Source organism: Haplochromis burtoni, unplaced genomic scaffold, assembly GCF_018398535.1.
Source record: "Haplochromis burtoni strain Fernald_Lab_line unplaced genomic scaffold, NCSU_Asbu1 Contig_8, whole genome shotgun sequence".
NCBI lineage: Eukaryota > Metazoa > Chordata > Actinopteri > Cichliformes > Cichlidae > Haplochromis > Haplochromis burtoni.
Window position 1 is genome coordinate 138,927 of NW_024582369.1, and position 13,632 is coordinate 152,558.

At 43.7% G+C, this 13,632-nt stretch overlaps 1 protein-coding gene across 7 annotated transcripts in view; it reads left to right on the plus strand.

Annotated features, from left to right (window-relative positions):
- The window catches only part of syne1a (spectrin repeat containing, nuclear envelope 1a), a 139,802-nt gene that overhangs the window by 121,365 nt on the left and 4,805 nt on the right, over window positions 1-13,632 (plus strand). For 5 of the 7 annotated variants that reach the window (XM_042225798.1, XM_005914580.3, XM_005914584.3 and 2 more), the window contains 20 exons: window positions 415-562; window positions 684-778; window positions 880-1,114; window positions 1,369-1,563; window positions 2,744-2,869; window positions 4,048-4,203; window positions 4,436-4,594; window positions 4,808-4,974; window positions 7,665-7,827; window positions 8,428-8,615; window positions 8,800-8,950; window positions 9,489-9,671; window positions 9,814-9,951; window positions 10,095-10,286; window positions 10,793-11,111; window positions 11,666-11,734; window positions 12,090-12,223; window positions 12,720-12,846; window positions 12,928-13,139; window positions 13,396-13,602. In XM_042225798.1, the coding sequence (XP_042081732.1) occupies window positions 415-562; window positions 684-778; window positions 880-1,114; window positions 1,369-1,563; window positions 2,744-2,869; window positions 4,048-4,203; window positions 4,436-4,594; window positions 4,808-4,974; window positions 7,665-7,827; window positions 8,428-8,615; window positions 8,800-8,950; window positions 9,489-9,671; window positions 9,814-9,951; window positions 10,095-10,286; window positions 10,793-11,111; window positions 11,666-11,734; window positions 12,090-12,223; window positions 12,720-12,846; window positions 12,928-13,139; window positions 13,396-13,602 (3,364 nt within the window). The other 2 variants (XM_005914583.3, XM_042225809.1) reach the window with 2 other exon arrangements.

The following is a 13,632-nucleotide window of genomic DNA, read 5'->3' on the forward strand; positions in this document are numbered from 1 at the left end:
TATTCAAACTGTTGAACTTGAGATGTTTATACTGTCTGACTTCACAGTTAGTCATTTATTAAGTGTTTATTTAAGTCTTTAACTAGTCACTTAGTCATTATTAAATAAGTGGCTGACCTGGAAAACATCTGAAATCCATAATAATGTTGATTCATGGAAGAAAAGGTCCCAAAAGTCATACACTTTTAATAAAGAAGCTGATAAAAAGGAAAAGATGCTACACTGACACTGATAGAGATGTGTCCTTCACTTATGCTAGATTACAACCTGCCATATCATAAAAAATCAATAGAAAACTGTAAATGTTTGATGAATTTAATAGTAGAAACATGCAGAGTTGTGACTACACAGTGCTATAGTGATCTTCTTTGTGGTGATGTAAATGTCTCTAATGAGGGCTCTATTCGTCTCCAGTAAACTGCAGTCGGTGTTGCTCCAGCAGCAGAGTTTCCTTGAGAAGTGTGAGGCCTGGATGGATTTCCTGACTCAGACTGAGAAGAAGCTAGGTGCTGAGATCTCAGGCAACTACCAGAGTCTGCTGGAGCAACAGAGAGACCATGAGGTCAGTGGTTGTCTGTATATATCAGCTTATTTGTGTTACATTAAAGGATTGCTGCTATGCTGTTTAGTGTTTTCTTTGATTGCGTGCAGTGTTTTATTGATTCATATGTGTGCATGTGCAGTTGTTCCAGGCAGAAATGTTCAGCAGACAGCAGATTCTTTACTCCATCATAAGTGACGGGCATCGTTTGTTGGACCAAGGACAAGTTGATAAGAGGTAAAAGCACGCAGACAATTGCTAAATCTCTTCAGGAGTTTCAGGGAAATTAAGGCCAGAGGGACGCTAACACGCTTTTCTTTCTCTTGCCATGCTAACAGTTACGACTTCAGTGTAAAATTGGCTTTGCTGAGCAATCAGTGGCAAGGTGTGGTGAGGCGGGCACAACAGCGACGAGGCATCATCGATAGTCTGGTTCGGCAGTGGCAGAACTACCGGGAGATGGCAGAGAAGCTGCTCCGATGGCTACAGGAAGTGACCCGTGATCCAGATGTGCATCAGCCAGGGGAACCAGTGGCTCTGCAGCAGGCCAGAAACCTGCTAGATCAGATACAGGTAAGCTTCAGCAAGACATTTACAGCCTTATTACTTAAATCTTCTCTTTTGCTTTTTATACTAACTTTGTACTGATATTTTAAAATTTTCTTTTGAAATCTGTAAAAAAAAAAAAAAAGACTGTAAAAACAAACTTTATAGCCTGAGCCTTTCACTCTTCAAACTGCAAAGCTTAATTGAGCACTAAATTAACCTAAAAACATCAAAATCCTGATCTGATAGCAAAACTCTCTGCCTCATGTCTGCTCCTTCAGCTGAGGGAGCGAGTGCTTCAGCGGCAGCAAGGAGGCTACATCCTCACCGTAGAGGCCGGCAGGAGTCTGCTGCTGTCAGCGGACGCCAAGGCGGAGTCCACACTGCAGACTGAGCTGATGGAGATTCAGGAGAGGTGGAGGCATGCCCACCATCGCCTGGACCAGCAGAGGAGGCAGCTGCAGGGCTTACTGAAGGTCAGACGCCAGCTTCGAGAATAACTAATCTTCATAAAGTATACTTTTCTTTTCCTGCTCTCGTGATTGCTAGCACCATCTGGTTCATGTTTTCCTGAGTGTTATTGTTACAGTGATTTTACAGCATTTAGTTTTTTACAACGTCAAGTCTTTCTTGTACGTAGGCTAAGCCATGTTTCCCACATACTGCAGTGTAGAAAGGTGCTGTGAAGGGTGCTGAAGGGCATTGGCCCGTCTGAGCCTTTATTGAGCATGCCCAGTTGTACATATAGGACAGTGGAGCCAGGTTGTCACATTAATTATGCAGCGTTGCACCTTAAGGCCTGAAAAGAAGCGAAGTGCAGAGATGGAGCACTCTTCTGTCCTTATATAAATAGCTGAGCCTCTCTGCTCACACACTCAGGCTCAAGCACCACAAAATGGCACCAAGATTTAAAAAAAAAAAAGTGCCAGCCCAGGGCAAACACAGACACACACATACAGGCACGCACACAGACTGCAGACACTGCAGTGAGCTGTAATGATTTGAACCCAGCGAGGTGGATTTTAGAGGCTGTGATAGTGCCCTGTTTAAAACGGGACTAAGTGACGCAGTTTAAATACACATCCGGGGTTTTGGCTCTTTCATTGAAGGTCTTCGTCATACACTCTTTCCCCTGTGATCTGTGTTGTCTTCCCTGGTTTGCTCTTAATCAGCTGCTGTAGCATTTCTAGTCTTGTTTTGGCTCTTCTCTTACTGTGACTCTTGCTTCAGGTATGCTGCCTTTCTCCACTGCTTACCAAATACTGTAATGTTTTATCCTAAACTGGACTGCTGTTTAGTCTCTAAAAATAGCTGTAATCCACGTCCTCTGGAGCAGAACCTCCCTGTTTTTTGTTAGAGAGCTGTTTATGCTGTATCACTCTTTCTCGAGCTGCTACTTGAGAGCTTCAGAGCTAAGTGGGCCATTTGTAAGTGATGTGGTCTGACTTCAGCCTTGTGATGTGTGTCCTTGTTAGTCTGTAATTGTGTATTCTGCATTTTACTGCTTGCGATGCCATTGCTATGGCTGCAAGAAGAACACACAGCAACTTCCCTGCAAATGGGAAGGTCTGCAGTTGGTGTGTGTTATGTGTGTGTGTGTGTGTCGGGGGGGGGGTGTTTTCTGCTCTAATTCTTACTGTGCGTGTGCTTGCATAGAACTGGGAGCGATGTGAGAAGGGCATAGATGTGTCTTTGGAGAAGCTGAGGGCCTTCAAGAGAAAGCTGTCTGTGCCTCTGCCTGACCACCATGAGGAGCTGCACTCAGAGCAAATCAGATGCAAGGTGAGGAGAATATGATACTTTCTCTCTTTCTCGCACACACATACACACTCTTTTAAATATTCTTCATTTTTCTGTTTTAGCTCAATGCTTTACTGAAAGTGTTGATATGTAGATCCTCTCCACTCTCCATCCTACTGGCTGTTTCTCATCAGTCACATCCCCCCTCTCTCTCTCTCTGTCTAAACATTCACACATCAACAAACTCGGGCATGTCCTCTCGTTACTTCTTTAATCTATCTGCGGGGATAAACGGACAAACAGACGGAGCAGGAACAAAAAAAAGAAACAGAAAAAACGCCCTTTTCTATCAGTCTGCTGTCTGATTGCGTGACCTTGTGTGCGGTAGTCAGGGTAGCTTTATTTTCCTTTGACATGTCATTTACGAAACTTTTTTTTTGTTTTGTTTTGTTGTTTTTTTAAGTGACCCTTTATTAATTTAAATACTTTTTTAATTTGACCCAGGCCCTATCTTTCTTTTTTTTTCTTTTTTCTTTTACTTCATCTCCACCCAATAGTGTATGCAGTCATGTTTCATGCATCACACGTCCTCGGCTGCTCCTCGGGGGAGGAGGTGGAGGAGGAGGAGGACCGTGTGAGTAGCTGCACATAGAATCAGCTGAGGAGAAAGGGGGTGGGGAAAGAGAACGAGAGAGAGAGAGGGTGCGTACGCAATAGACAGAGAGAGAGCATCCCTGTGTGTGTGTGTGTGTGTGTGTGTGTGCGTGCTTCCTTTTTGTGTGTGTGTGAGTTGCGTAATGGAGACATGCTCTGGGTCTGCAAATGATTACAGCACAGCAAAACCGTCACAATGACGGAGGAGGAGATGCAAGGTTGGATGCCTCTGTTACCTTATCTGCTATTAGCCTTGAATGTAGCTGTTTTTTGCATTGAATATAATGTGCTGCTGTTATTTTAGGGATTTACAGAAAACCAACGTCGAATCATAGCATTTGGCACCGCGCCTTCCTCTAACATTCATTGTCACTTTGCTGTTTTGCATTTTCTTGGTGTTTCGGGGGATGCAGGTGCTGCAGCTCAGCTTCAGCAGGCATGCTCTGTGGTTTTTCCTGCTTTAATCAACCCTCTCGACAGGCTCGCTCCTGTCTTTGCATTTGAACGTGGGGACTGCTTGCCTTGCTTCTTTTTTCCTACTTAATTTCTCGTTGTCATGGATGCAGGAGCTGGAGAGCAGCGTGGAGGGCTGGACCGATGACCTTACTTCCTTATTCCTGCTGAGAGACTCTTTGGAGGGCGTGGTTAGTGCTGATGACATCACAGTTCTACAAGAACGCCTCCAGCTGCTACAGCGCCAGTGGGAGGAGGTCTGCCATCAGGTACATCCACGCAAACACACACATTGTTGTGTCTGCCATTTTTTTGTGTCTTTTTTTTTAAGGACTTTGCTCCAGTCTGGTTTCTGTTTTTAAAATCCTATTAATTTCTATTTAATTCATTTTCCACCAGTTATATTCTTTCTCTTGATATGCTCACTTTTGATACTGCTTTTGTCACATATTCTCACTCTCACCCCTTCTCTTGTCCCTGTCTCCACCCGTGTCCCCTCAGCTTTCCCTGCGCAGGCAGCAGGTGAGCGAGAAGTTGAATGAGTGGGCTGTGTTCAATGAGAAGAATAAGGAACTGTGTGAGTGGCTCACACAGATGGAGAGCAAAGTCTCTCAGAATGGGGACATCAGTATCGATGAGATGATTGAAAAGCTGCGCAAGGTAATTTCAAAACAGTCTAAGGCACTTGTAAAGAAACTACTAAAGAGTATGCTTTGATACAGAAGTATCGAGTACAGACAAATGAAAGAGTTGAGTCTGGCTTGTTTTGAAGTCTGAAAATGGCCAGTCTTGACTTACTAAAATACAGCTAAACTACAGCACTGAACCGCTGTAGTCCTCACTGTGTTAACCTCATGTATGTTTGCACACCAGGACTACCAGGAGGAGATCAGTGTCGCTCAGGAGAACAAGCAGCAGCTGCAGGTTATGGGTGAGCGTCTGGCCAGGGCCAGCCAAGACAGCAAGGCGACGGAAATCCAGCACAAACTCAACAAAGTCAGCGAGCGCTGGCAACACCTGCTGGATCTCATTGCAGCCAGGTGGGTGTACGAGACTTGAAAGGAAGGGTCCATGTCCAAATCACAAAGTTAAAGTAGTAAATGTTTCCCAAGCTGTCTTAAAGTTCGAACAGTTTTCAGTGTCAGGACAATACCAGGACATTATGTTGAATTAAATGTGTTTTTAATGCTGATAAGAAGCAGGCCGGATTTACTAAATGGGGCAAACTAGCATGTGAGTACAGGTGTGGTTAGTTTTATGGGTGATTTATAGTTGTGCTGTTGTCATTTCAATATCAATTGCAAAAAAATAAGACATGCTTTTTTTTTTTAAATATCAGTGCAATTAGTAAATTGCAAAAGTGTTACAAATGTTAGTAAATCAGTTTGCATGATTTATATGTTCTCCTTCCTATATTTTGCCCCTAAAGAAAGGAAGTCCTAAAAATACATGCAACAGGATCAGTTCCCATTGCTTTCACTCAAGCTTGTCATGTGTTTTTTGTGTAAATACCAAAAGTACAGTTTTTATGCCAAAACCCAGTTTAATGCTGTGGTAAATCTGGCCCCTAGTGGGAACAAGGAGGTACTAGTTGAACTGGAGCCTGTGGGGAATTAATTTTCCCACAGTGCTGCTGAGGAATTTCCTTACCAGCATCAGTGGGGCATTCATTTAGTGAAGCTGAGAGAGAGGTCACATTCCTCATCACTCCTCCACTATGTTTCAGTGCTGATATGAAAGGTACTAAAAAATGCACGCTGAAACTAGAACTGTAAGCAACGTAGGATTAGTGAATTGAAAGTGACCTGGCCCAAACTTTGCCTCTAGCTGCCCCGGTCTGCTGTCTTCCGGCAGTTCCCCTCTGGGACTGTACTGGGGGAGGGAGGAAAAGGAGAACTCTTTCTAACCTCACACAGACAGCTGCAGACTCTTTGTTTCTTATATCCTTCCTTTGCTAAAACAAAACACGAAGAGTGACCTTGTTCCTCTCACAGACTGAGCAGAATGTGTTGTAAGTTAACATTTTCATAGTCTTTGGATTTTGTATTTTCAGTGGAAGCCATGTTTTATTACTATTGTCCATCGAGCTGCATGTACAAGCGCAAAGTTTACAGTCCTTACTGCTGTTCACGCTCCCTCTGTGTGTCTGATATTCCAGCACAGTCCAGCTCTGCAGCACATGCCTCTGACTATAAGTCTCTTTTTAGAAACAGCAGCACTTGTCACTCCACTCGCACTTGAGCACACACACACATATCTGTTGGAGCTTCTCTTTTTTTAACCTTGGAGAGCAACAGTTGATAAGTCACAGTTGTGCCACCCTGCCACTACCTGCTGGCCCTCCCACTCTGTGCACACAGAGTTGAGAGAAAGTCCCATGTGCTGCTCAGAGACGAAACAGAGCGTTCGGACTGACACTTCCTAAGGTTAAGATTGTCTTTAGGAATCCCGCACCCCCATGGTTTTGGATTTGGGTACGGATAATATGGAAGGATGCACGAGCGAGGAGGATTTGCTGGATTGCGACTGCGATGTCAGCAGGCAGGATGACCTTAAGAATTTATATTGCAATTTATATTTTATATTTATATTTTTTTTCAAAAATGTTGTTTTCTCTTAAATCATATGCATTATGTTGCATTTTTAACATACTCCTGCTACCGTTTGTAGAAGTGCATATAAATAATATTTTAATTAGGTCATTAGTGCCTAATATAGAGGTTTTTGTTGCCCCAAGTATTTTAGCTTCATGAGTGCACATCTGGTTTAATTTGTGCTAATAATATTTTTTAAGTCTTAGCTAGTTAGCTAGGCTAGGTATTTTTCAGGAGGAGGCTAAAAACAAAAAGACAGTTGTGTGTTGGTGTTCATGTGAGAGCAGCATCATTTGTTGGCTCACATCTTATCTGGGCCGAACGGAAGCAGTGAAGCTGTGCAAACACATACAAAAAGCAAGTTAAACAAATGTTTACCTATTTGAATTATTTGCAGTCTGTCATTGATGAGGGTTACTTGTAAAGCTCTTCACTTTATTTCGCTGTGATGTAAAAAGTCAAGCTGTTTTATCCTATAGTATTTCAAGTGTGACGGTAGGTTTAGGAAGTGGAGATGTGGTGTGCAACTGATATCATGCAGCACCCCATGCAAAGCAAAATCCAGCTGCAGGTTGCATACCCCAGTGCAGCCAGTCGTGTAATAATGGACTTTATATGAGGTGGAGGAGACTTGCTAATGCTAAATGCATCTATTTTTAGAACATTATGGGCCTTGGTATGTTTATGCAACAAAGAGCGGCCGCTCGTTCTTACTGCGTCCGTGTGGTGACATACAGACAGGGTTGCATTGCTTTGCAGGGCGAGGTGCTGAATGTTGCACTTGCTGAACAAAACTTGTAGTTGGATGCCACCTAATATACAGCACTAGATTGCAGGGGTCAGTGTTTGAAAATGTCTGGAACTTACAGATCCAAAATGGTCCCCAGCTGTCATATGGGCTTCGAATCTGCTCACATGTGAAATAACACTCGATTTAGTCTATTATGCTAAGGTTGGTTAGTTCCTTCTTTAAAGCCTGCTTGTGTAATTTACCATCATATTCCTTTATATTCTGTTTTTTTAAATTATTTATATTATATGCTGTCACCCACCTGAGCAAACCGTTAGATTTCCCTTATTTACAGTTTACAGTCGTACCAGTACTGACACTGACTTCTTCTCTGACTTTGTTCCAGGGTGAAGAAGCTGAGGGAAACCCTGGTGGCGGTACAGCAGTTGGATAAAAACATGAGCAGCCTTCGGTCATGGCTCGCTCACATTGAGACCGAGCTGTCCAAGCCCATCGTCTACGACACCTGTGATGACCAGGAGATTCAGAGGAAGCTCAACCAACAGCAGGTGGGAACCAGACACACACGCGTAAATTTTACTAGGCTAATTTACTGATGTGTTCACGGGCCTTTTAGGTAATAAAAAAAACAGAATAAAGAAAACAAGTGCTCATCCTTCGTTTGAATTTACAGAACTTGGCCAGCATGTGGTAGGCATTGGTCTTACAAACCTACAGTGCAATGCTCAGATGTATAAGCACCTTTGCAAACACATAGAAGCAGATATGTATAATGTGTGTCTTTTTCTGCAAAGACTTAATTATAGCAGGACCGTATGACTCAAAGCAAGTTGGTGGAAAATGACACAGAAGCACATGAGGAAATCAAAGCATGACTCTAGCTGTTTGTTTACGTTCAGTGCTCTGTAGGTGTCAATAGACTTCCTCCTGCCAAGACGCTTCTCTAAATCTGGTCTGGATTCTGGGACCCCACTAACCTCGTTCCTCTTCCAGAGACGTACTTATCTTACACATGGATTTACTGTGGTTTGCCAGGAGGGCTGATTCTTATCTGAATGAATTTATGGTGCCAGAGGAGCTTGCTTTCTCTCAGAAAACTTTATGAGATGGGTCCTGAAAATCAAGTAATTATTCTGAATGTTCTCCAGGAGCTTCAAAGGGACATAGAGAAACACAGCACAGGCGTGGCGTCGGTGCTGAACCTGTGCGAAGTCCTGCTGCACGACTGCGATGCCTGCTCGACTGAGACGGAGTGCGACTCCATCCAGCAGGCCACCAGAGGGCTGGACCGACGCTGGAGGAACATCTGCGCCATGTCCATGGAGAGGAGGCTCAAGTCAGTGCATCTTCTGCCTAATTTGTAACAAGATTCTGCACTGGTGTTGAAAGTCAAACAAATCCTCAATCAGCTTCAGAATCATGACAATTTGCTATCACCTCTGATACAAGTAATACAGTGACATATATTGATTTCAGAACATTTAGTGAGCTCGTTCATACTGTAACTTGTTTCTCTGCAGGATTGAAGAAACTTGGAGGTTGTGGCAGAAGTTCCTGGATGATTACGGCAGGTTTGAGGATTGGCTCAAGACCTCAGAAAAAACAGCAGCCCTGCCTAATTCCTCTGGAGTTCTCTATACCGTCGCTAAAGAGGAGCTCAAGAAGTTTGAGGTTTGCATATTTAACATTTATTCACACAACAAAGAGTAAAGGTCAGCCTCCGCTGCACAAGTTGCATGTGTTTATACAGTTAAAATACAGTGATAGATGTGAGAAGATCGAGACAGAAGTAAGAAGAGTGTCACATTGCAGAAACTCGTTTGCTCTGGTCTGCTCAGCTGCTGCTGTCTGTCACTGTGCACGTGCACATTCCTGCTAGCTGACTCGCCTGAGCCTTCGCCAACTGTCCTACTTGTGGCTGAACAGAGAATTCATTTTAGTAGAATTGTAAAATTTTAGGATTTTAATTAGATTTGACATGTAAGAGCCTAATTAGACATAATTTCACATCTTTTAAGGATTTTGATTCAAAGTTTATTTTTGAATCAAATCTTTAGCCGACTGCAGCGACTTTCACTTTTCAGAGTTGTTATTTTCGCTATATCATCTGAACTTAAACCATATATAACCATTATAATCATCTGTAATCTTTGTGTATTTGTGTAGTGTAATATATATCCGTTTTCCTCTGGACTTATGTGTGTTGCAGGCTTTCCAGCGTCAGGTGCAGGAGTGCCTGACCCAGCTAGAGCTCATCAACAAGCAGTATCGTCGTCTGGCCCGGGAAAACCGCACAGACTCCTCCTGCCGTCTCAGGGAAATGGTGCACGATGGGAACAGGCGATGGGACAACCTGCAGAAGAGGGTGGCTGCAGTCATACGCAGGCTAAAGGTAGCTTTCTTTGAGGACAGTGAGGTTTTTGAAATCACCCTTGCCATTGAGCTTATTTCTTTTCTTTCTCTGGGCACTGGCTTTATTGAAAACAAATATCCAAAATCTGAAATCATAAAGCATGGCTGTTTGTCTTTCACAGCACTTCATCAGCCAGAGGGAGGAGTTTGAGACTGCACGTGATAGCATCCTGGTGTGGCTGACTGAGATGGACCTACAGCTCACCAACATAGAGCACTTCTCCGAGTGTGACGTACAGGCCAAAATCAAACAGCTCAGGGTAAGACGATTTTTTGAGTGCATGGCAGCATACTATTGTCTTTTCTCTCTTGTTTGATGAAATCACAATACTTGAGAACTGCTTTTGACATGTCTAGTTAATTTTGGGTAAATTTAAAAAAAACAAAACCTGTTTCTCAACAGGCGTTTCAGCAGGAGATCTACCTGAACACGGGGAAGATCGAGCTGGTGTTCAGGCAGGGTGATGCTCTGATTGAGAAGAGTGAACCTCTGGATGCAGCTGTCATCGAGGAGGAGCTGGAGGAGCTGCAAAGATACTGTCAGGAGGTCTTCGGACGAGTGGACAGATACTACAAGAAACTCACACGACTCCCTGTAAGTAAAAATAAGAAAGCTAGCCTGCCGAATTTCTGAATATCGACAATATTTAGGAGCAGGTTAAGAATTTTCTACCCCACATGCAGAAAGCTTTCAGGGCAGATTTGAGTCAAAGGGTACGCGGCAAACAGTCTGAATGAAAGTGCAAGCAGATGTGTTTTTATGAAGCAAATTCTGATTAATGTGAAAAACGTGTCCTATTGAAATGTCAGAAATGAAGCATGAACTCTCATTGCAGTGGCAACTTCCTTTGTTTTTAGTTTTCTTGTATTTACAAGTTGCACTTCTGCTTATTTCCAGGACCCAAGGTGTTAAAATAAACACATCTTCACACTCCTGACATGGTGTAAACATGCCGGACAAAGACACTGAGCATGATTATTAGGATGTCAACATTTCAATACACATGCTCACCTACCTAGTCCTTAGAAACTGCACTCTGTCATGTTTTAGTTTGAAATTACAACATTAACTATATCTCTCGTCTCGCCTGTCTCATTCAGCTTGCAGACGATGAGCTCGACGGTTCAGACAGAGAGCTGGACATGGAGGATGGAGGAGACCTCTCTGAAATGCAGTGGAGCGACTCCTCTTTGCCCCGGACATCAGCGCGTCCAGCCTCGGGCACCGTGGCTCTCGTCCGGGCCGACCGCTCAGGCAGAGACACCCCGGCCAGCGTGGACTCAATCCCGTTAGAGTGGGACCACGACTACGATCTGAGCAGAGGCCTGGAGAGCCCCTCAGGACGAGGCAATGGGGAAAGAAGCCAAGGGCAAGAGGACGAGGATGAGTATATGAGGACGGCTGCCACAGCACTATCAGGTTGGTCTGATGGATGATTAGCTTGATTTAACATTTCCCAGAAATAAACAGTTTTGATGGACTTGCTTAAGTACATATATACACATATACATATAATAGGATAGGACTATAATAGAATAAATAGTTTAAAGTTTTGCAGTAACAGCATGGATGACATCACACATTTGCCCTGTCAGCAGAGGGGTGGATGTGAAAAATTAATAAAGATTCAATTATGTCAATTAAATTCAGTGTAATAAAAATAAATAAATATCTAGAAAGTACCATGTTTTTTTTTATTTGTGACAGGGGACACAAAGGCAGTCTTAAATTAGTGCACAGCAGAGCAGCTTAACATGTGACATTTGTCTGCAGGCAAGAACACAACCTATAATATTTTTTATAAATAAGAAAAGCACAAAATGAGCTCACACGTAAACACTTGTCATTGGAATCACTACAAATTCATTGTTAAATAGTTAAAGACTTAATTCAATCGAAGAAAGAGATCCCTCAGAGATCCCTCAGAGTCGTGTGTGCATTGTAAGTAGTGTCTGTTGTATGTCTCTTCCCAGATGTAGTTATCCCAGAGAGCCCAGAGGCCTATATAAAACTGACAGAGAAAACACTGAAATCATCCTCTGGTAGGAAACAGCACGAGTTAGAAGCGCATGCCGTCAACTAAATCACGTTTGTTTTTGTTTTTTAAACAGGCTGGATGTCCAACCATCTAGATAAATCTTTGTATAGCTGCATGCAGGCATGAGTTTTCACTCACTGAATAACCACCGCATTTTTAGTATTGTGCGTCCACATTTGTGTCACATCTAATATCATAAAACTGAGCTCTTGTTTGCGATGGCTTGCCGGTATGTTGCGTTTCAGACTAATGCATGCCATTTCAGCCCCATTCAACACCACAAGCATGCTAATAAAGATTTGTGTTATTGAAACGTTTACTTCTCTGTTTATGTAGATCTGCTTGTGCTTTTTGTGCAGGTGAGCCAGGCCAGCTGGAGGCCAGTCTCAGGCAGCTGGACCAGGCTTTGGACGCAGGGCGGTATCACCTCCAGCAGAGAGAAGCCACTGCCAACCGGGTCAGCCCCGATGTGGACTCCACTTACATGGGCTACGTGAGTCTTCCTCATGTTCCTTTGATGTCTTAAAGCAACATAAATGATGAATAGCAGCAGTAGTAGCTTCTTTCAGCTGCTCCCTTGTTTAAAGGGGGTCACAGCAGCAGATGGGTGTGCAGACTTTTGCACTGACACAAAGCCTCCCAGGGATTTGTGTTCCCTTCTGCTCTCAAAACAGGGATCTTCTGCACATTAGGGAAATAGTTTAACCACTAGACTGACACAAGCAATGAATGGTAAAAACTATAACATTGTAATATGAAGGTTTAGATCATACATTTGGATCTTAATGATAGATTAAACGCCCTAAAAAACCCAACTAAAGTCCAGTAGTGATGTAATAGTTAATCATGATCAGTGTTACTTTAGAATGGATTGCATCTTGCCTACATGCAGGATTTTTATCCCTAATTCTCTTCTTATTCTTAAACAAAGGTTTTTAAAGCGTGATGTAAATGCAGTAAATGCCATGTGGCTCATGTTCTCCTCACAGATGCGTCTGATGGGAGAGTGTCGCAGCAGCATAGACGCAGTGAAGAGAGCAGAAGGAGAGCTGACCGAAGATGAGGATGAGATGCCGGGACTCACCAACCCTACCAACACAGACACACAGAGCGCCGGTCAGTAAACACAAACACACACACACACACACACTGCAGATACTGTGTGGGCTGTGGTTCCATCATTTGTTTTCCCTCCAGGTGTGATTGAGCGCTGGGAGCTGATCGAGGCTCAGTCTCTAAGTGAGAAGCACAAACACAAACAGAACCTGCAGCAGTGGCAGCAGCTGATCTCAGATCTGCAGACCTTGAGGGCTTGGCTCGGTCACTCGGAGGCTGAACTCAGCCAACTGCGAGGCCTCGATCTCAGCACTGACATACACACCATCCAGCAGAGAATCAAGAAGCTCAAGGTGGGTGCATGCAGAGTGCAGCGTTGCAGAAAGTCCAACAAATCTGCGGTTATTTAGTCACCTGTCAAACTTCCAGTGCAGTGTGCTGACATTTTCCTCCTTCCCCAAACACTCACATTTAGGTATTTCCACTAGTTTTCGATTACTAGAAAGCAGCATGTCACTATGCTATAAATACATCTTTCTCAGCTTCCTCTCTCTGATGCCTGGCTCATTGCTCCAGCACTCTATAATTAATCACCTCTCTTCCATACAGGAGCTGCAGAAGGGGATGGATGCTCACAAGTCAGAGGTCCTGTCCATCAACTTGAGCAGTGCTGACTTCCTCCAATCAGAGCCCGACTCTGAGGAGGCGTGGGAGCTGAGGGACAGGCTGAAGGAGATGAATTCGCGCTGGGACCGGCTCGGCGCCTCACTGGAGGACTGGAGGGAGGAGCTGCAGAGGGCACTGATGCAGTGCCAGGTATTAAAAGCACACACTAACTTTGGTAGC